The sequence below is a fragment of the Montipora foliosa genome, chromosome 7 (genome assembly GCF_036669935.1).
Source record: "Montipora foliosa isolate CH-2021 chromosome 7, ASM3666993v2, whole genome shotgun sequence".
Classification (NCBI taxonomy): domain Eukaryota; kingdom Metazoa; phylum Cnidaria; class Anthozoa; order Scleractinia; family Acroporidae; genus Montipora; species Montipora foliosa.
In genome coordinates, this window is record NC_090875.1 from 34592187 (window position 1) to 34615651 (window position 23465).

General features: G+C 39.9%; 1 protein-coding gene across 1 annotated transcript in view; it reads right to left on the reverse strand.

Moving 5' to 3' along the window:
- Window positions 1-19545: 19545 nt before the first annotated feature.
- Window positions 19546-23465, reverse strand: part of LOC138010145 (immunoglobulin superfamily member 10-like) — a 32970-nt gene continuing 29050 nt past the window's right edge. Inside the window, exons 5-7 of the mRNA XM_068857091.1 lie at window positions 21703-21975; window positions 20913-21179; window positions 19546-19712 (exon numbers count right to left, since the gene is read on the reverse strand). Coding sequence (XP_068713192.1) covers window positions 19546-19712; window positions 20913-21179; window positions 21703-21975 — 707 coding nt within the window. The remainder of the gene's footprint in view (window positions 19713-20912; window positions 21180-21702; window positions 21976-23465) is intronic.

A 23465-nucleotide genomic window follows, 5' to 3' on the forward strand; every position in this document is an offset into this window, starting at 1 on the left:
AAGGCAGGTCATACAAAATCTGAAGAAGGGAGAAACTTACAAGTTTTTGGGAGTTTTAGAAAATTCTAAGCAAGAGGACAGCTCTGTTCTGTGGGGAGCTTCAAAGGTTTGCTTGCAGAGACTGTCAATTATATGGTCGAGCCCCCTATCGGACTTCCACAAAGTCTTAGCATCTAATCAATACGCACTACCAGTTGTCACCTACCCTATGTGGACACTAACATGGCCGCTCGCAGATCTACAACAACTCGATCGCGAAGCTCGCAAGATTATCAAAGAGAATGGAGGCTACCATCCACTCGGTTCAACCGAGTTGCTATACCTTCCAAGGAAGTGTGGAGGCCGGGAACTGAAGTCATTTGAGAGCCTGTATAAGCAGACCAAAGTCAAGACCACAATGAAGCTGTACGCAAACGAAGATCGAACGATGAGTTTAGTGCGCGAGTTTGAAGAGAAGTGCGAACGAGCAGGAAGAAGATCACTCGTAAAGGATGCCAAGAAATTTGCTTTGGAAATGGACATTACTCTGGACCTTGCATACCCAGATCCCAAAGCGTTGCAAACTGACTCAGGTGAGGAATCACATGTTAAAGGAGTAGGGAGAACATTACGAGCGAGAGAAGAAGAGAGAAGCATGAGGGAAGTAAGAGAGCAGAGGTGGCAAGGAAAGCTGTTCGGAGAAAGATGGGATGATAACAAAGTTATTGACTGCTTCACTTGGCTTAGTAAGTGGAAGTCTGCACCTGTGCATACTGTTGCTGGAATCTATGAGTTATACCAACAATTACTCCCTACTAAGCTGTACCACCAGAGCATGCAAGACGAAGACGCTGACCACCTCGGATACCACGTGTCGTATGTGTGGAAAAGGGCCTGAATCTATGGCCCACGTGATTAGCGGATGTGGTACCTTGGCACAGACTAAGTACATGCAGAGACACGACGCAGTCTTGAAAATCCTTTTCTTTGAGTTCCTGAAAGACTTAGATCTTATCCAGTGTATCCCCCCTTGGTACTCTCCAGTCTCACCTAAACCCGAGTACAAGAATGACCGAGCGTGCGCGTACTGGGATGTCCCAGTATTTGCTGAAAATACGGAAGTCAGGGCTAACAGAATTGATGCGAGAATTGTGGACAGAAAGGAGAAGAAGGTGATCCTTATTGAGATGAGCTGCCCTTGGGTTTCCAACAGAGAACAGAAGGAACAGGAGAAAACTGACAAGTATGCGCCGTTGAGATGGGAGATGCGCCAACAGTTCCCCGGCCACACTATCACACAGTTTAATGTGATAGTTGATGTACTAGGAGGCTACTCTATGGAGACGGCGGAGAAAGTTAGGAAGTTTTTAGGTTTGGATAGAGGGAACCAGGTTTTGTTTAATATGCAGAAGGCAGTTTTATCGTACACCCTAAACATAGCAAGGTCATTCAAGGTTTCGACGAGTTATTAAGGAATATAAACTCTTGTTCCTTTCTCAAATGTTGGTTCGTTAGTTATTACCAATTGGTTTGTAAATAGGTTTAACAGTAGGGATTGTTACACAATAGTGCCTTTTCCTACTTATATTTGTAAGCATACTTACGTACTACATACTGCATAATAATAATAATAATAATAATAATAATTATTATTATTATTATAAAAAATTCTCGTTTCCTATAAACATGTGTATTAAAATAAAAAATAAAAAAAATAAAAAAAATTTAAACAACTCTTAGTATTATAGATTTGATAAACTAAAGGAAAGAAAAATTATAAATCAATATTATAGAATGTTAAGACGCTCTTTGCCATAAACTCAGTGACAGAGGATAACGCTATTTACAGAAGAGCAAAAACTATCTACATGCGACCGAGACTTCTAGTTCTAGATCAGTCTCCTGTATATTTGGGGTAGTTCTCCTCCTAGAACGCGAGCCTATTATTATTATTATTATTATTATTATTATTATTATTATTATTATTATTATTATTATTATTATTATTGTTATTACCCAGACAGAACAAGGTTCTTGGTCCTTCAGAGCTCAATATTTTTCGGTTGTTTACACTTTAGCAAACACACAAAACTTAGATGAGGGGCCTCCCCACCGCTTCCTTCCTCGAGGAAAGCAGAGGTTCAGCTTCCCTGAAACAAGAGCTTAGTAAGAGATTGAAGCCAAATTTAGGGCACTGAACGGGCTCTGAAAATGATCTGGATAAGCCCTCTGGTGGTGATGACTAATGCTCAGAGGTTTCGCCTGTGCTCACTGGTTGCCTTGCAAACTACTTAGGAGAGTCCCCTGGGTCAATTTTTGACAACTTAGCAGAGGAGTTCTCGGCAACTGAAAAAACAGGTGCGCCACTTAACGCCAAGCTGGCCACTATGCTAGAAGACTTTATCAAAGGCGATTTCCTTAAAACAAAGCTAAAGGGGCTGGTGGAAAAATACCTAAGACCAGAAAATTGTTAATTGCTAGTCTCCTCCAAAGCGAACAGAGCTATTTGTAATCGGTTTTCTCCAAGTAGGGATGATCTCTGTTTCCAAACATTGTTTTTGTTATTCAAGTGTGCCAACCACAGGAAAAAAAGACCCTTTGTGACAGCCAATGAGCCTCTGGTTGGCATATTAATCACAATAGGTGACGTCAACGTTATATTCGCTATACCAAATCCTCAGACAGGGCTCTTCAGAAAGCTCAACCGTTTTTGTTTTCTAATTTTGTGCCACCGTCAATGCCTGTGATAAAGCATCAGGCGAGTTCTAGGATACTCTCCCACATTCCCTTGTTCTAGCGTTGGCAGTAAACCGGGAACTGAATCTTCGTGGCCGAGAATCTCTGAAACCAGACCTGAACGCTCAGTTTGCTTCTTCAGAGGTGGCAAGTCTTATTCTGCAAAACCTTTAATTTGTTAGGGGAGAAGGGGCTCCTACCACCACCAAGAAGAAGCAAGGCAGTCAACCATGATCTCAGTCCCATAAGGAGACAAACCGTTAAATTGTAATCCTCAGGTTGGTTACATGAGTAGCGTTGATACTGTTATTAGGTCAGTTGCACCATTGCAAGCTGGCCAATTACGAACAGCAAAGTTGACTTCCGACTCGTTTATCTTGCAGTGTGCATCTAGCTGTGAACTTGAATTTTATTATCTATCTACACCAGGTTACCCCTCCAAGTCCACGGCATGCAGAATTCCAATTTTTTGTTATTGAGAAAGAAGCTAATGATGCAGGAGGAATTAATGATCTTTGAACGATGTCAGTCGGAAACAGGAGAAATTGTTTCTCCGATAGTCCTATGACCAAAAGAGGAACCTGGGTTTCATAGTGTTATTTTCAATTTGAAGTTTTTAAATCAAGCATTGACCTGCTGTAAGTTCAAGATGGTTACTCTAGCATGTACCATAAGGTTGATGAAACCTGGGTGTTTTATGTCCTCTGCAGACCTACCCAATTTCTTCAATTCCATTACTATATTGCCTACCTTCAGAAAATATCTGAAGTTTGCACCGAGGGGTCTTCTGTTCCGTTTTTGGGCCCTACCCATGGGACTGACAGGTAGTCCTTGCATCTTTACCAGGGTGTTATACTCATTTTTTTCCACCCTACGCACCCTATACGGACTTAATTTTTTGAGTTATATTGATAATTCTTTTACCTGCAGGATTCTGAGGAGGCCTGCCTTGAGGCTACCTTACATACTGCCCAATTATTTGCGCGCTTGGGTTTTGTGTTTCATCCGACCCAGTCTGTTTTTCACCCTACGCAGTGCCTAGAGTTCTTAGGATTCCTGTAACAATATTAATATATGCTTAGCCTCAATTCAGTTCTAAGTCATATACTTACAGGAAATATAAAGTAGTGGATGTTGCGGCACTTAAGGAGGATCTCTCAGTGTCCACCCTCTGCAATGATGACTTCGCACATTTGGACGACTTGGTTAATTGCTATAATTCTACATTATCGTCGCTGATCGATCGTTACGCCCCTTTGAATAAAAGAACTGTTGTAAACAGGCCACGTGTTCCCTGGATTGACTGTGATATCAAGGCAGCAATCAGAGAGAGGCGAAAAGCTGAACGTAAATGGCGGGCTAGCAAGTCACTCGTGGATTTTGCGGCGTTTAAAATAAAAAAGAATTACGTCACTAAACTTATGAATAGTGCACGCTCCAAGTATTATAGCAACTTTATCTGCGACAACAGCACTGACCAACGGAAATTATTTAGAGCAGCTAAGTCCTTACTTTCTGAGCCTAAGACTCTATCGTTAGCGGATGGGACTGACGCCTCGGCACTTGCTAATGATATTGGAGAGTTCTTCCTTCGGAAGGTTAAAGACATCCACTCGAAGTTGGAAACCAGCAGTTCATCGTTTTCCATGGTTGATTCTACTGTTTCACGTAGTGCTGACGTTTCATTAACGGAGTTTAATACTCTCTCTGTGGATGATGTCAGGAAATTAATATCCCGCTCGGCCAAGAAGTCCTCCTGCCTGGACCCCATGCCAACTGTAATGGTTGTGCAGTGCATAGATGAGCTGCTACCAGTTATCACGACAATTATCAACATGTCTTTAAAGCGCGATCACTTTGCCGACAAATGGAAGGAAGCAATAGTCATCCCCCTACTAAAGAAACCCGGGACCGAAATGTTGTTTAAGAATCTCCGCCCTGTCAACAATTTGGCCTTTATCTCCAAGCTGACAGAGACTGCTGTTGCGGACCAACTGCAGTCTCACATGTCTCGCCATGGCTTCTACCCAGTTCTCCAATCTGCATATAGATGCCATCACAGTTCTGAGACAGCCTTACTAAAGGTCCGTAATGACATCCTTCTTAACATGAATAAGCAACATATTACTCTTCTCGTGCTGTTAGATCTCAGTGCTGTGTTCGACACAGTGAATCATGAAATTCTACTTGAGAGCATGACGTCGAAGCTTGGTATCGGAGGTACAGTACTATCATGGTTTTGCTCCTACTTATCTGGTCGATCGCAGCGGGTAGCGGTTGATTATAAACTATCGAAGTCATTCCATCTTGACTGTGGCGTTCCGCAAGGGTCCTGTCTTGGCCCGCTGTTATTTAACATCTATTGTAGCAGTTTAATTGATATCGTTGAGGTTCACCTACCTGAATTTCATTCCTACGCAGACGATTCTCAGCTATACCTTTCATTCAGCCCGAGCAAATCTTTGTGTCAAGATGCTGCTTTGAGTGCCATGGAGGCCTGCATTGCTGACATCAAGAAATGGACTCAGCACAATAGTCTTATGTTGAACGACGATAAAACTGACTTTATTATGATCGGAACTCGTCAGCAATTAGCTAAAGTCAATGTAACTAGCATACGAGTGGGAAATCATCTGATAACCAAGTCCAGATCTGTTAGGAATCTGGGTACTTGGTTCAATGATACATTTGATATGTCCCAACATGTGACCATAAGACGCATAAGAAAATATTTAACGCAAGAAGCGGCCGCAACACTGGTGCACTCTTTTGTCACATGCAGAATCGATTACTGCAATAGCTTATTGTATGGTCTACCTGACTACCAGTTATCCAAGCTTCAAAGGGTCCAAAACTCGGCCGCCAGATTAGTTTATGAGGAAAGTAAATTCTGTCACATTACCCCATTATTGATGAAACTTCATTGGCTTCCCATAATCTACAGAATCAGGTTCAAAATAGCACTTTTAACGTACAAGGCAATCAGTGGCTTAGCGCCGTCCTACATAAGTGATCTTATTTCCATTAAGACCGGTGCAAATTACTCTTTGCGATCTGGCAACGAATTACTTTTAAATTTTCCTTTACGTAAGTCTTATCCTACACTTGGTGACCGTTCTTTTAGTATGGCTGCCCCTCACGTTTGGAATTCACTTCCTTCCTTCATTAGGAAAGTCACCACAATTAACAATTTTAAGAGTCAACTTAAAACTTATTATTTTAAATTAGCATATTTTTAGTTTACAGGAATTAACAATTTTATTGGCACTTTGAATTCATGTAATTAATCTTAAGTTAACTTACAAATCTATTTATGAATATATTCTTAGCTTATATGAACTGATAAATTTTATTGGTATTTTAATCCATGTTAAGCGCATACGATCATTCTGTCATGAAGCATGCGCTATATAAGTTTTTAAGTTATTATTATTATTATTATTATTATTATTGTTATTATTATTATTATTATTATTAGACTTAACGGAGACTGACAAGGTCGTTGTAAACATGCCTCCGTCTGCTGACAGCATTGGTGCTGTTAGAGTGGTGAGTCATCTCAGTGTCCACAGCTTTCCGGGTTATTGACCGTTGTTCCCCAAATATCGCTTTTACAGTAGATGCATCACGCATGGGTCTGGGAACAACAATGCACGAACCACAAACTGAGTATTCTTCAACCGCGCTCCGTGGGACGGGGGACTATGTTCTTACTCGGGTCAGTGTCCATTCTGCGCATCAGGAACATGTCTTACAACGTGACTGCTATTTCCCACATCAGTGGCATCGGGGATGCAGGAACAAGGAATGCGATACAATTGCTAAGGAAATTTGATTATAGGCCCTTCTAGAAGCATAGTCAGCGTTTCTGCTGCGCGTCAATCGGTGCGGTTTAAATTTACTGCCGTTTTGAAGATGGGATCATAGTGGGAACTGAATCGCGGTATTTACTTGTATATATATGGGATTTTGTTGTTCCCCAGATTGACCTGTTTGCAAGTAGAAACAACCATCAAACTAGTGCCTATGGTGCCTGGAAGCCATACACGAATGCATCATATGTGGATGCTTTCCCTGTGAATTGGTCAGTCACAGCTCACTAACAATTACATTTTCTCATGGGGATGTTCACCCTCTGAGCCCAGAACGGCAACCCCTGACATGCAAAGTGTCAGGCGACAGTTCATTAAGGGTAACATTCCGGGCGAGGTTACCAATCTGCTCATGTCCTCTTGAATATTTATCGACAGCAAAGCAGTAAGATGCTTACATCCGCAAATTAATGGTGTGCATCTGGGCTACCAGAGAAAACTGATCCACTACAGACGAGTGTGAACAACGTGTTAATGCCTCCACGCCTTTCATATTAAGCGAATGTCATACTCGACGATTAATACGGCTTGCTCAGCACTCGCAAGCTGTTTAAGGGGATTGAATTCCCTGGTTGTCACTACGCTGTGACTGACCATCCGTTTAAAAGTGGGCTACCTGTAGGGTGTGTTCAACTGTTGCAAGCTTACTTCTCGATATCAGGTAACATGGGATCTGATGTCGTCCTGAAGTACATAGGACTATTGTATCCTCTGAGCAAGCTCTGTCTCGGAAGAACTGACCCTTAAACCGCTAGTTTTAACATATGGGAGGCGGTGCCAAACGCTGTCATTTTCAGAGGATCGATGCTATGGAGAAAACTCCTGATTATTATCTATGTTCTACATACAGAATCATAGCAAGCAGGACAGACCTGGGGAAAACCCTCATGTCATTTTTTGTTGTGAAGAACCCTAAAGTACCCTAAAGAACCACTTACTCTACTCTAGAACGCTCTCTTGGAAAAACCCAGCTTGTTTTGTGACCATGGCAAAGACCGTCTTCTCCTTTCATATGTCATGCCTTATCGGCAGATTGGTACGAACGCAAATGGGCGATGAATTAAAGCTGTTATGGAAGCAAGTGGAATAGATACAGCAAGGTTTAATGCTCACAGCGCCAAATCATCAGCTATATCGAGAGCAGGCAGGTGATTCCCACTGATGAAATCCTAAAACACATCGAATGATCTCGAAAATCTGCTTTTCAGAAGTTCTATAAGCAACCCGTTATTGCTAGAAACAGCTTTGCTGGAGCTGTGCCAGGTCGATAAGTTGGTTTTGTGGATTGGAATCGTTGTGTTCACGTTTATTGCTGTAAAATATCATGTTAACCGGAAGTGACGTCATTGGGTTTTTGGTAGAATTAGACAATTAAACGAGCCTTACCTGTAAGGTGAAGTTTGATTGTGATTCTGCCATTTCCCCGGTGACTCTGTGAGGGTTAAAATGCCTTCCCTCGCACTTTTTCTACTTGCAGCCCCTTGTTCTTCCATTTTCCTCTGTATTTATTTGTATCTTGATAACCGTGTCCACAACCTTTGAAAGTCTGATTATCCACCGCGGCACGAGTGCATCTCATGTTAACCCTCACCGAATCACCAGGGATTTGGCAGATTCGCAATCAAACTTCACCTTACAGGTAAGGATCGTTTAATTTTCTAATTTTAAAAGAAAACAAGCACACCCTCAGTGAGCGAACTGGTAAGGAAAAAAAAATAGCCAGCGAATAGGAATCACGCTAAAATTAGAAACCATCAGTAAAACCTTATCAGTTCAAGGTTTAAAAAAAAAGTTTAACTAGTGTACTTTATTCCACGTTATTTCTTAAAACGAGATCATTCACATTTTGATGTATTTCGTTGAAACATGCCAGCCAAAAGAGTACAGATAATTGATATTGAGTTTCATTCCTGAATAAAGGAAAAACCGATAAACCCACTTTTCAAAAATACGCATCCACTTTAAGTAACGCATCCGCAAAAATAACAAACCCTTTAGTGCCCAAAGGAAGAATTTGCAATTGTCCAGTAACTTTGAGTGAGCTATTACTTGTATTCTTTTTTGTCGTTGTCGCTCTCTTTCAGTCTCCTTTCGTTTCTATTCTAGTCATAGGTCCGCCAGAAACCATGCAAGCTTATCACAGCTTCTAAGGATATGCCAAAAATTGCAATACAGAGAAAAACGCAGCTCTAAACAAATTAAAAATAAACACTCAGCTTTAAGTTTATATCCCTCCGATGCTTGACTTGAACAATATGTAACAGGGAATGTTGCAAGAATCTGTAGGATGGTGAAGACGTTTGGCACTTTTCAAAGTACGGACATTCTTTTCAAGGATGTCTTTTGCCTTTTCTTTCTTCTCTGTCTATATTGTTTGCCACAATTCGAACTCGGCAGGCAGCCCAACAACATTCGGAAGATCTTGTGCATATTGATGACAAAACACTTGAATCTGAGCTTTCCAGGTTGATGGAGTTTTCAACAAAACAGATGGTACAATAGAGAAGACCTTTAAAATACACATAGGCTTCTGGAGGAAATCTTGATTGAACTTGCTGCAAGGAATGATCCAGACAAAACTTGCGAAATGTTGATCCGATCGTATGCTTCTGGAGTTGATGCAGGACAGTTGCTACAAAAAAATTGGCTCTGGGCGGTTCTTGGTCTGCTAGGTCAAATACTAACTTTCTCTGAATGTTGTACTGCCACTTCAAACAAGCGATGATGATGACCCTCAATGTTTATCTGCATGTCTTTAAGAGCTTTCTGTAGAGTTGCAATTTCCTGCTCAGCCTTAAGAATGTCCATTTCTTCATTTTGCAGCTTAACAGTAGCAGGTCTTGTTAAATTAAGAATATACTCAACAATAACAAGCGTCACAATAAATCCAAAAGTGACATCGTTGAGTAAAGACCTGTGCATCGTCCCGTATCTTGGGATTCCAAGTACGATCTACAATTATCCATGGTCAACTCCAAGGTCACGAAGTGAATTAATTATTAACTCCTTGATTGTGTTACCGGTGGTTTCTTCAACAGTAAGGCGGAAACCAACAAACTCCTCTCGAATATTCTTTGAAGAGTTGGCATAGCGGAGAACAAGGGTAGGGTTTTCTCTGTTGGAAACGTCAGCCATTCTGCGATGACTTTTGAAGAAATATATTTCCCCTCAGTCTGGATAATCTCGTTCTGTACCGTTTTGGAGCGGTACGTGGCATTTCTTGGCGCATTCTGGAGATGTTCCTTAAGTTTTACATCACCACTGTCTATACGAAACTCCAAAAGGACTTGAACGTTTCCTTGGAACTTGCTTGTTATTTCGTTTCCCCCTCGACGGAATATTCTTTTTACCACAAAATATTACAGTTTTCACTATCTATTTAATTTTCTCTTGATTTTCATCGATCTGTGCTTGCATCAACCGGTTTAACTGCTGATCAATGGGGGTGGTTTGAGTTCTCATTGCAGCCAAGAAATTCTGCATTGCCATGACAGAAAATATGTGAATTTCTGACTTTCCGCTCGAACGGCTGTCGAACCGAAAATGTAAGCGGAATCGAAACAGTTTGTCTAGTTTGACACCATTTTTGCCACACTCCATTCCAAAACAGACACAAGGCAAACAAAACGCGCCATCCAAGTACTTGGAATAAACAGGGCAAGAGTATCTCACGAGCCTTCCTGTCGAAACTTTCGCTGCTTTGCTGACGTTTCTGTCGACAAGGGGAACTCGAACAGTAAAGCTGGCTTTCACACGCTTTCAATAAACGGAACCTTTTGACTTTTGACTCTGTACACGGTACCGATATCAAAGGGTGAACAATCTTCCTTTCGACAAACAAGCTCACTTGAAAGTAGCGAAGCCATGACACGTCATTCAGATCGAGTAGTTCAGGACTAGTGCACAGAACCGCAGCAGCCACAATTATGCTCAGCCAATGAAAGAGAAATTTGACTAGTGCACAAGGAATAATACAAAATTTCCGCTAGTGCGCATACATTGAGCAGAGATCTTCGGAGGGGGAGGGGGAAGGATGAGGATTGGGCTCAGAACTCAAGGCGCTGGTCCGTTGGAGGCTGGCAAAAATGCAGTGCGGTTGGAATTAACAAATTCTGTATTATAATTAAACACCTGGGACGAATTGGTATCTTGCTGTTGAGACTTTCTGGCATGGTTTTCCTAGTTTTTTAAATTTCTTAACAATTCTGACTAGTTTCTGAAAACAAGTTGCATTGGTCTGTATCCAACCCTGCTGATATGTAAAATCCGATTGAAACTAGCGAAAAATGCAGAAAGAAAACATTTTCCAAACCGTTTCCCACCTGAACTCGCAAAGCGGTGAGTGTGTAAAAACTGTAGTTCACGTAGTATGGCAGTGTAGCGGCGTCGAACAAAAGAAAGCCCTCGAAAAATGAAGCCTCGTCTATGTTAATGTGAGTTAACCTGGGTTGAACCTGCAATCCAACTTAAAACCAGTACCTGGTCAGCGGTCAACTTAAAAAAAAGGTGACCTCGATAAGCTCTAAGCTTGAGCCCGCGAAATGGTCACGGGCCTGGTCAGGGGATACCTTGTTTTGACAGGTGTCAATTTGATCATAACATGGGTGTCCAATATCAAAGATGTGTGGTGCAAACTAGCGTTATACGAGTCACATAGGCCGCATACATTGATGGGTAGACGTACGTACGGACGTACAGACTGTCGATGACGTCATGGCTGTAAAACCAAAATTTTTGGCATCGATGGGTTACCATATTTTCTTAACTATAAACCTCGGCGCGCGCAGAGCTCCGCTAATAGTAGAATGATTGCAAAAATGATAAACAACAACTTCTCCATTCTTAAGATTTAGATTTACCTGTGACACTCAAGAAGTTTGGGGACTTTCAAGAAACGGTATCGAGGGACCTGTTTCATGATTTTCGGGCATATGGCACGAACCATAAATCTCTAATATATAATTAAACTAAAGTTTTGAGGGATGAAACTTTGCAGTTATGTTGCCGGATCATGGTGTTATCATTGGCTTCTTCGGAACAGAATGTTACCGGGTTTTTTGAGAAATCAGTCCTAGGTTTTAACCAAAGAAACATTCTAACGCGAGAGCCTGGAATTCTCAACCATTTAGTAGCATATGGCAAATATATTAATCACCTCGCAGATTGTTATGCGGTTGTATACAAAACATAGACGCCAGGACCTTATACACTTTTCTGGACCTGGCCCATGGACCTAGACCAGGGACTAACACTGGGGAACACCAATCATTTTGTATACTCAATGCGTCACTATAACTGTTGTGCTTAGTGAGTATAGTTTTACTAAGGCGAATTTAGGTCAATTCAATCAAAGCATCTCTCATAGTATGACTGTTGTCTTGTGGTTGAATGTAGCTTTCCTATCCTTTAAAAAAAGACCAAAACCCCGTTACGTTCCTTGTTTTACTTCTCAATTCGTCTTGAGCATTACGTCACGAAAGCACTACTCAAAACATCGTCATCCTCGCATGGTGTTGTCATTCTCTATACTCAATCTAGAGTCTGCATTTATTTATAAATAAATATCCTAGTCTCTTTCATATTTTTTCGCTGAGCAGAGTGACAGGATTCAAAGCTCTTCTGGGAAGCTTAGACGTTATGGTTCCAGCTATTAGAAACATGGTTAGCTTAGCGCTAACTTGTGTTAAGCACCATGACAACCAATAGACTTAATAGAACTCAACGAAATGTTAGCGCTTATCGCACTCTAAGAATCTTGGCCATACGGAATAAAAATTTCTAAGTGAGCAGTAATATCGTGCGCAACTTCGGAAAGCGCTGACCTCTCTTAATGGGGCAATCTTCTACAGAGTCTTTCCTGCCTCACTAATACCCTGGGAGTTATATTGTGAACACAATTGTGGTGCATTAACTTGGTTGACAAAGTTGGTCCATACACTGGTTTCAAGGGGGGGTCCAAGGATCAGGTCCACAGGGCTGACATGGACCTTGGCGGTATGTTTTGAATACATCCTTGTTATCAACATTCTAATTTTCCAGTGGTTGGCACACTATAAAAAGGTTACTAGCTAAGTCACTGCAAGCGTACTAATATCATTAAATTCTTGGTGATGTAGTCTGGAATACCAAAATGATTTAGCTTTGTTTGTCGGGAGACCCAATCCATGGCTGCAGAATATAGCACAGTTTTCGTGGGTTGATATTTAAGGCTAGCACTACTTTTAAAATATCAATAATCGTTCATTACTAGTTCTTAAAAACCGTGGTTTTATCCATTCTGGCGAAACCTGATATCTGGGAAGAAAGAAAATGTGAATAAAATGAAAAAAAAAATAATAATAATCCTAAAACCACAAACAAACGGCTTCTTACTCTGGGTGGTAACAGCGCCAATAAACTGTGCGACATTTGGCACGGGGCTGTCAGCAAGGACTTTTCCTAACCCGATTTCTCTCATCAACGCCTTTCGCCCTTCCTCCCCTGAAGTTGCTGCAATCACAAATTAGATCAAAAGACACTCAAAAAGAAAGTTCTTTAGATAGGTACACCTTAATATTAAACTAGTTTGAAAACAAATTCATCCAGGTTAAAATGGCCCAAACTATTCTATTATCAACTGTCTAAAAAAGGCTATTTTCTTTTTCGGGGATGTAACAAAAAATGGGGCGTAGATTTTAGGGGGGCTCAATTTAAAGAGAAAGCAATAAAAATAAACGAGATCATTCTTTTAACCCTTCGCTTCTCTGATCTTTCTTCTCTCTTCTATCTCTTCCTCTGTTGCTCCTTACAATCTTTACCACTTACCTTACCCCACTTTCCATGCCACTCCTGATATACGCACCTTGCACTATCGTAAGTCTGTGATTCGTGTCCTCTGACATTACCGCTATGCTATCGGGTTAACAACTAAATTTCCGTTGTACGCGTTTTTAAGCTATTTCCAAGCTATTTCCAAGCCTCCGCGGTAACTACAATCATTCAAATAAATATAGCTTATCATTCCTTATGGTTAGCGATGGAACTGCCAGCGACTATGTTTGTGTGAACTCTGAGTACTTTTTGGAAGTCTTGAACGAGCTTAAACAGTCCACAAAATGCATAACTAGAAAAACAATATTTTTTATAGTTGACGACTTTTATGAAGAAGTTAAAGGATGACAAAAGAGCGCAAATGCTCAGATCTCTCTGGTCCAACAAAAGTGAAAATTGCTTGCAGGAAATGGGCTCTTGATCGTCGACAGTGACAACAAAGATGTCGTTCCGAAAAAGCAATTACATAGAACATCTCAAAAGCACATTCAGCAACATGTCACCATGAGAGAGACCAAAGAGATAAATGTCTACAAATAGCCTAACAGTGGAATTTTCATAGTAGATTACAAATATTTCCGTGAGCAAATAGGTTGCATTGATTTTTAATCTCTCGCTATTCTACGGAGCATAACTGTCTTCTTTGCCTTAAAGATCATTACTCAAAGTATTTGCGGGCTATTTCCTCTCAGACATATAGTAACATCAGAAATTTCCAGAACCCTAGAACGTCTATTTTAGCATGGATGCTGGGATTTCCGACAAAGTTTCAATCTGACAATGGAAAAGGAGTTAAGTTACGATGATGATATTAATTAAAGTTACTTGAGCAGTAACGAAAGGAAAGCCTAAAAAAACTCGGGCTTTCCTTTCGTTACTGCTCAAGCAATGATCAGCATCTTAACCTGACTCTCTCAGCAATTCAAATAAATACAGCTCTCAGAAAATAATTTTTGAGTAAAGTGGTGACTGACTTTACCACAAACACAGGATTAAACATGTTCGCGGTGAACCAAGAAACGCATTGATAGACTCGGGCTCTAGTGGAACAGGCGATCTTTTGCAGTTTAATTAAAGAAGAATATTAGAGGAAAAAGTGGACAAATCACAAAGAGAATATAACAAAAAAAAAAAAAAAAAAAAAAAAAAAGGAAAAGAAAAAGGAAAGAAAGAAGGGAGGCCCAAAAAGCAGAACTTCGAACTTCAGGATTATATGGGGCTGATTAGGCCATTTCTGAGTTCATCTCTTCCTCCTCTTCAAGGCGAATCTAAGTGCGAAGTTTTTCTTATGAAAATTAGCTTTCATTGATATTTTAAGTAGAACTAATTACCATGACAAACATTTCGCACTTACGGGGTATTTACATGAGACCGGGACGAACTCAGATCGACATGAACGTGTACCGGTATGAATGTTTGCAGTTGTTTACATGAAACCCGGACGAGATGTTTGGTGGCTCAATTCGAGATGAAACGATACCTTTTTTTAATAAATATATGCCTGACCTAAAAGCAGTACAGGCTTGAAATTTCTGGACCTGGTCTGAAATTTGCTGCGAGACCGGTACGAACTCAGACCGCTTTGAACAGGAGACAGACTTGATCTCGGAAATGGCCTGTTAATTAGGAAAAAGGAAATTACCAGGAGACGCCTCTTCATCCAAACGTTCTACTTGCTCAATTAAAAAGAACTCATGGCTTGAATAAGACTATGCCAAAATAATCGAAAAGGTTGAATTTATCACTATCATGCTAACCATTTAAAATCAGTGCTTATACCTAATTTCAAAGGCGTTAATAATTCATGAGGCTAACAGGCTATCAAACATCGCTAAAATGTCACGTGTATGAACCTTTATACCTGGTAATCTATGATCATTCTGAAAAGCCCAGTGGCTGCTTTGATTTGAGTTTCAGGGAAGTGTGGGGCTGAATGTGCAAACAATGCAATAATCGCTTATTCTCAAACGAAACGATCTTTACATAAAGATCACTATGATCTTTATATAAAGATCAGTGGTAATCTTTATGAGATAGTCCTAATCATTTTCATCGACATTTCAGCCATTACAAACTTCTGGGCAAATACTTTTACCCATCCTCCTTCCAAAATGCTTGAACAAATTTTGTTAACCAAAAAATTCAACCACTCTGTTCGTATCCATATTTTGGAATTTGTCCCTTTCCACGTCGAACCCTGCTTCTTCGTTTGCTGCTTGTTTGTTTACCCCTACGCATTTTGCCATTGGGGAAAAAATATTACGCCCACCGCACACAGTCAGGAAAGAGTTTAGCGAACTGCCTCGCGAGGCGGTTTGTCTGGCCGTTTCCTCACGCGTGTGGGGTTATTTTGGTGAGAAATTCGCCTTGCAAGGCCGTGAGGATAAAATCAAACATGTTTGATATTTTTGGCCTCTCGAGGCAAATTTTGGCTATCGTGAGAATCGAGCTGAGCTCGATCAATCAAGCATCCAATAAATTACATTACTTGACTTCAGTGGTTCAAGGTGGCGGCGGAGGAAGAAACTCCGACTCCACCGATGCCACGCGAAAATGCCATGTGTTTATGCGAGTAAAATAACTCTTAGGCCCATTTTGAAGGTTTCATTTCAAATGTGCCGAATATGATGTAAATGAGCGAAAACAATAGAATTTTCTCATTTGCGTTAGACTCGGCAGATGTGAAATGCGACCTTTAATTAAAACAGGCCTTACATTTTATTGATCGCTTATCCAACACCCTCAAGGCGTTTAGTTTGATAATTTTTAGTTGATAAATCTAAACTTAGTTTGTTAATTTCCATAAAGGGTATCACCATCACATTAATATAACCCTAGACTACTACTAATCATGTTGGGGAACCTGTGCGTCAGGACAGCGGTCTAAACACAAAGTAAATTTGAACAAGCCTGGTTTCCTGTGGGACATATTTTTAAAAGATTCCAAGATCTTAAAGGAACTGGCTGCCAGCTCGTGAGGATCTATCCCGGGTACCATTCGTTTTGTCACATTGAGGGCGACCAGCTCCTTAATAAAAATCCTGTAGTAAATTATCTCAAAGCTATTGGCAAAGAACATCATCTCAAAATATCCTTAATATTGATCATTGGAAACATTCAGATTTATTCCAACTATTGTTGCATATAAAATGCATGCTCAGTGTATGCTCGCCTCCAATGTTTAGACTAACATGAACTGCATTTTCATTTAGAAGAATTGTAAAAAGCTTAATGCACTTATTAGACATTTTCTGGAAACCCTACGTTTTCACCATTTAACGTTGTTTTGCATATTATGACAAAAATACAAATAAAACATGGACAAGCAGAGCATGTTGAGACGTCACTGTATTTGTTGCTTTGGCTTCACAAGGTATCATAAATCAATCTCACATGGTCTGCAGTCTCATTAATGAGTAATTGTGAAGTAACTCACGTGTGAAGCACTTTGCTGCAACAAAACGTATGCCTGGTTTCCCATTTTCACGACTCAAAGTTGCTCTCCAAACTGTTCCAAATGCCCCTGAGCCGATGACCTCTTCAAGTCTTATTCGGTCACGAGATATCTCCCATTTATCCGCTACAACATCCATCGACTTCATCTCATGACTTTTTTCAAAATCTGTTGATCTTAAATCCAGAAAATCAAATTATTTTTCATGTATTATTCAATTGTGGGTTAATTGCTCGTCACTAAACTATGGCATGAAATTAAAGCGTACATACACTTCTTACACACACTGCTGACATGTCATTGATCTGATCACTAGATCCTACATATTGAACAATAAAAGAAATGAAACTAATTCCCCTGAGATAATAACAACGGAAGGTTAGAGAAACGATAATTATTGCATTAGTCGTCCAAGTAGAATTGGCAGATCGTTGATCAAAACCGTGTTTAAACTGTAAGTAAGACCTGGACTTGACCAAATCTCGGTGATACAATTCACTGAGTATCTGCACCTATCCACATAATTTGCATTATTTGAATTACTTTTTTTAATTTATAAGAAGTCTTATTCTCGTAAAGGGTATCATGTGACCATGGATGTTAAAGTAGACATCCTTTAAAGGCATTTTTTTGGCAAATTGGGTAACAACCATAGGCAGCACAATTCAGTATAACTAGTGTATTTGGCGTCTAAAAGATTCAACTTACCTAGCTCTGGCTTCTCAGCAAACCAATGAATATAATAGCATGTGAAAAAGGGAAAGACTTGGTCAGATTTACTTGTATGTGGAGATAGATTGACAGCATGATTAAAGTCAGTATCCCAATAGTATCGTATTCATCTGACTTCCATGTTGCATTGTGTTAATTAGCCATAATTTTAATGTCAAAAACAATAGCTACATGTATCTTTAAGCATTTTTTCTCGTGTTCTTATTCTGGTATGTGTCTCCAGAGATTGTTTTCCCGTGGTTGCAACATTGTCATGTGGTCGTAATTATCAAGGTAACTAATAACTTCAAAAATACCTCCCACCAAGTTCTAGAGCAAACACGGGCTTTTTAAGTTGAGGTTTTTCTGCGTCATCGGATTTTATAAGTATTTAGTGTTGAACAGCCTACAGGGTATACACTACTGTCTTGGAACCAGCTACTACAGTAGCCTAAAAAGAGGTACATACATGTGTGCTGAAAAAGTCCAGCAACACATTCTTTCTGTTGTAAAATTTGCTCAATGTGGAAGTTATTTACTTATATGTACACTAATGACTCAGGAAAACTCACAATAATCAGAGTGCTCTTAAAGTGGCATCCCTGTCACCTTCAGATAAGTTGGAAGTTCATAGATTCGATTCTTGTTTTGGAACACTTCGGTCTTTTTTTTGTATCAGTATCCCTGAGTCACTGGTAAGTAGATCTCTCACCCATGAACCAAAAGAATATTGAAATGCACGTGTACATCACCTGTAAGTACATGACTATAGCTATATGGAGTACATTCTCCAGAAAAATGGGGCATTGCATCTTCATAGTTCTGCTGCTATTTATAACAGCATTTCTTAGTGTATGACATTTTAAACGCCTTAATAATTAAGAATGAAGATGTATTTATGCAGGCTTGTACATTTACCCCTTGTGCGTCGTTTGCAAAGGTACCAGGCGATGAATGCTGTTACTGCAACAGCAGATACTGCGCCGACAATGTAGTACCACACAATCGCTGTAAACATGAAAGTTCTTGATTTTAAGTTATGGTAAAAAAAAAAAAAAACGAAGTAAAATGACAGTTTTCCAAGAGATGGAACCTCTTACTGCGTTAGGAGTGTAACTCCAAAATAGTCAACGACTTCCATAATTAAAAATATTGAAGATCCGTTACCAGGATTCATGATAGGAAACAAGTATAAGCGTTCTCTGGTAAAAGTTTTAAAAAGACTATGAGCTCTCGACAGACTGAACTGCTGTCTTCAAAGGATAAAAACGAGTAAAGAATAAAAACGAAAGAAATTTAAATATAACGAGAAATTCGCATAAATTAAACGATAAAAGCAAGACGTTAAAATCCAAGATGACGAAACCATGGTTTCCTTTGATGTGGTGTCTCTATTCACCGCCATCCCTGTCGACAAAGCTTGCGTTTATATCAGGAAGAAATTAGAAGATGATTCGTCTCTTCATTCCAGAACCAACCTAGACATCGAGGACATAATATCCTTATTGAAATTTGTGCTGTCCAATAACTTCTTTGTTTATAATGACACCAACTACAAACAAATCCACAGTTGTGCTATGGGTAGCCGTCAGCCCTGTAGTAGACAACCTATGCATGGAAGAAATCGAAAAAACAGCAATCAACTCGACTACTGTCTCGCCGAAATTTTGGAAGCGGTATGTAGACGACAGTTTCTCCGCGCGATAACGGAAAACTTTTGGTCGGCATCTTCCGCAAACCTCACATACGGATAGATATCTTGACTGCCACTCACACTATGACAGAAAACATAAAATCAGCACCACTGAGACACTCCTACATAGAGCTTTGAATCTCCCCAACAAACAAATTGGAAAGACCCGTGAAACTGCTCGTGTTTGCGCCGCTTTAAACTCCAACGGCTATCCCAAAAAAATCGCTGCTGATGTTATAAGAAAGAAAGCGAGGCCTCCACCACCTACTCCAGAAGAGTTGGTCGGTATGTTATTTAAGTGGGCTGAGCCAACAAACCGACCCAACTTTGCAGTCCTTCCTTACATCAAAGGCATCACGAAACCTCTCACAAGAATCCTCAAGGAACATGACATCCAAGTCACCAAGCAGACCGGTAAAAAATTTACAACAGTATTTCCCTATCCCTAAGTCTCCACCTGCCGAAGAGGACCAGTGCGATGTCATCTATAAAATTCCATGCGTATGTTGCCCCTGGAGCTACATTGGCGAAACTAAAAGATCCTTCTTTACTAGGAGAAAAGAACACACGAGGAACTTAAAGCATTATACTAAAGGCTCAAATGTCGCAAAACACGCGTGGACTTTTAATCATGTTCTTGACTTCAACAACTCTAAAATCATTGACAAAACGAACAACCGGAGTAGAAAGACATTGTATTTATGGCACACGGCAAAAACCGTTGGGGCGGACAATAATTCGTGCCCGCTCCCAAGGCAATATCACATTCTCTTAGAGAAACACTAATTTTCTGAGCATTTTTAACATTTTTTCTACCATTTGCTTTCATCGTTTAATTTATGGGAATTTTTCGTTATATTTAAATTTCTTTCGTTTTTATTTCGCGAAGGGCACATTCACTACTACAAATAGCATGCAACCTGCAGATATACACCTGTGGAACACCTCCGTTGGGTGCTCCTGAAAGGAAACAGACGAGTAGAAAACTTCAAAGTAGAAAGGGAAACATATATGTAAACCTACCTGCTTGTGCAGCTTGTACATGTACTGGCAAGGCTATGGTGCGAAGAATTGAAAAGAAAATTGACGATAATTTTTACTGAAAGAAGAGATTTCACAGACACATTTTTCCTTGTAGTATTTTTACATCCGGTTTCACGTGTTAAATAATCTTATGGAATTTACCTTCATTCTCTCTTTTTTTTCTCACACTTTCACTTCAAATCCCTGTTTATTGGTGTTGATCTCACAATTGTTGAGCAAGTGTGGGAGTTTCCATGTAGCCTACTTTGCCTTCCTCGTCTCCACAGCTCGAATTTGTTCAAGGATCACCTTGCGCAAGATAGACCGTAGAATCAAATTCTAACCCCTTTGACTTACAAAACAGCTGCCAATCAAGCCAGGATGAAGTAAAAGACTTAAAGAAAGCTTCAAGAATGATAACGCATTTGTGGTCGCTTTTGTTCAGCTCTTTTTCACTTTTGGAAACTGTTGACACCCTCCATTATCTGTGTAATTGTTGATCTTGAAGAGGGCCTTACTCATTGACTGTTGACTGTGAATAAACCGTCTACCGCCATGTAGTTTTGTCTTGTACAATGTAGAAATTATCAAACTATAGACTCTCTAAATCAATATCAACTACCATATTACGTACCTCTAACTGTGACATTAACTGACAAGGATGCATCCCCTGCTGCATTGTTGGCTTCGCACACATATTCACCACCGTCAGAAACCTTGACACGTTCGATGATGAAGATGCTCCTGTCCCCATTCTTAGTAATTTTAGCCTTTCCCCCCTTAGAAACAGTGCTTCTTGTCCATCTTATTTCCGATGTTGGGTCATTGGCCTGGCAAGTCAGAATAAGTTTGTCTCCTTCCAGTCTGTAGGACTCTCCAGAGATCATGACAGTCGGCTTTTCTGAAGATCAAATACAACATTATCCATGCTTTGATTTATACTGAGTTTGTCGTTACATCTCAGACATGAAACATCGACAGCACTGTGACTAATTCAGGTCAGATGTTGCAATTGATGAAAGGCTGTGTTCACCGTTTTGTTGAAGCAATTGAACCATTTTATGTAGCCATGCAAGGTTTTACTTGTCTTTAGTTAACTATCCAGCGTCAACAACTTCTACATTTTTGGTTGCAATAAGGAAAAAACTTAAAAGAGGACTTTTCAAAGCTTATAAAACATGGAAATTTAATAGCAAACTAGTTCCGAACAGAAACATACAAAATTGCATCAAAAACACCATTTTTATGGATTCGAACAACCATTAAATTGCACAAGACTTAATTAGCATAAAAGCATGCTAATGATACAGAAAGTCATTTTGGTTGTTTATGCAAAAAAAAAAGAAAAGTCTGTCGGCTCAAAACTAACGTGTCAGCTTGTGATTTAGTGAAAACGCTTTTCACAACTTATAATCGGTACAAACCTAACACATGAAGAGTAGACGTGGAAACTTCTTCACCGGCCTTGTTTGTAGCTTTACACTTATACGTTCCCTCCATGCTCTTTGTAGTATTTGGTAACTGGAGTAGAGACCGGTCAGAAGTATTCATAATGACAGCAGTTGGGGAAAGCTCTCCCTCGTCAAATTTCCAGGATAAATTTGGAAGTGGCTCTCCTTTGGCGTTGCAACTGATGTTGGTTGTTTTTCCCTCAGGAACTGTTTGTTCTCTTGGATAGATATCAACTGCAGGATAGACTATTTTAAGACAGGAAAATATAGGTTATTGAATACGAAAAAACCACTGAAATGATACCTTGATATGTAAACTGATTTCCTTACTAATCCACGTGTAGTTAGCATAATTCACTACAAGCGTGTATTGAGATGGAAAAATTGGCTGTTGTTTATGCAAGCAAAGAGCAGAGTGAGCTTTTATCATGTCATTCATATCCAACAAGCTCGAGTGGAATGGAGTTCCAGGTTCCCTACTGGCAAAACTATGTATTATTATTATTATTATTATTATTATCATTATCAAAAAAATGCTTTGACTTCCTCAAGTTAAAGCAAGTAACGTGTCAAGAATAGTAACACCTGCTTCTTGGAGGTATGTTTGCATATCTAGGCAGTTATTTGGCTTGGCCAAAGATTTATCGATTTAATTTAACTGTTAACCGTAGGAGACTAAGGAAAATGCGATCGATCCTGAGGCTATATCTCCATGGAAACAAGATTATTAATAAGGGGCTCTGTTATGTCGTCAGATTGGGGACAAAATAGGAATTTAGATTTCGTGGCGCCGATGTCGTCATGTTGCCCGTTTAGTCGTATTGCTTTTTCCGCGTCGTCATGTTGCCCGTTTGGTTGTATTGTTTCTTCGTGTAGTGGAGTTGCTAGTTTCGTCGTGTTGTCAATTTCGCCCTTTTCTATCAATTCGTCGACGGCTGCATAATCAGCGGTGAGCCAACTTTTCCCCGCCAATTTTGTTCACGTGATCTTAACAAAATGGGGTTAAGAAACCAAAACGTTTCCATTTTAAAACAAGCAATTGCAAAGATTGAAGATGCTGTTCAATGTATCCATCAACAGCAATCAACGCTTTCCTCGATGTCGAAATCCTTTTTGGAGGCTTTGGAGCGAGATTTGAAGTAAATTAACGGAAAATTGTACTCGATAAAATGTGCTGTTAAACCATGAAAATTTTCAACTTGTTCAGCAACGAGGTGATGAGTGAGTGTTTTTAACCTTTGTACTGCAAGCATGCTGCAGTGCCCTCAGAGCTGCAAATTATCTTTAATTTTAACTTATTACAAGTCATTAGCTAATTTTAGCTCATAATGTACCTCATTGTAGGTCATTCCCGGGGGGAGGGGGGGGGGGGGGGGGTACATTGTAGATCATTGAAACTTTTTTTTTTTTTATTTTTATTTTCCAATTACACGCTTACAATGAGACTTAAACTCTACAGTATCTCTGATGAAAACAATACATACAGGTTTATAATGCAACATTACTAGTTTATGGCTGTACTATACGACATCAGTCTCCAACAAAAAACAAGACAAACGCAAACACAAATGCAGGGTCTCGCCCACGCCTCGCGTCACTCAATCTATAGTTATTGATTGAAAATGTGCTGCCTGTGTTTTTAAAACAGGACCACTTCTTTTTGAAAACATGCATGGAGTTATTAACTATTGCAATTTTGCTTTCGATTTGTAAATTTTTGTAAACAAGCTGTTGAC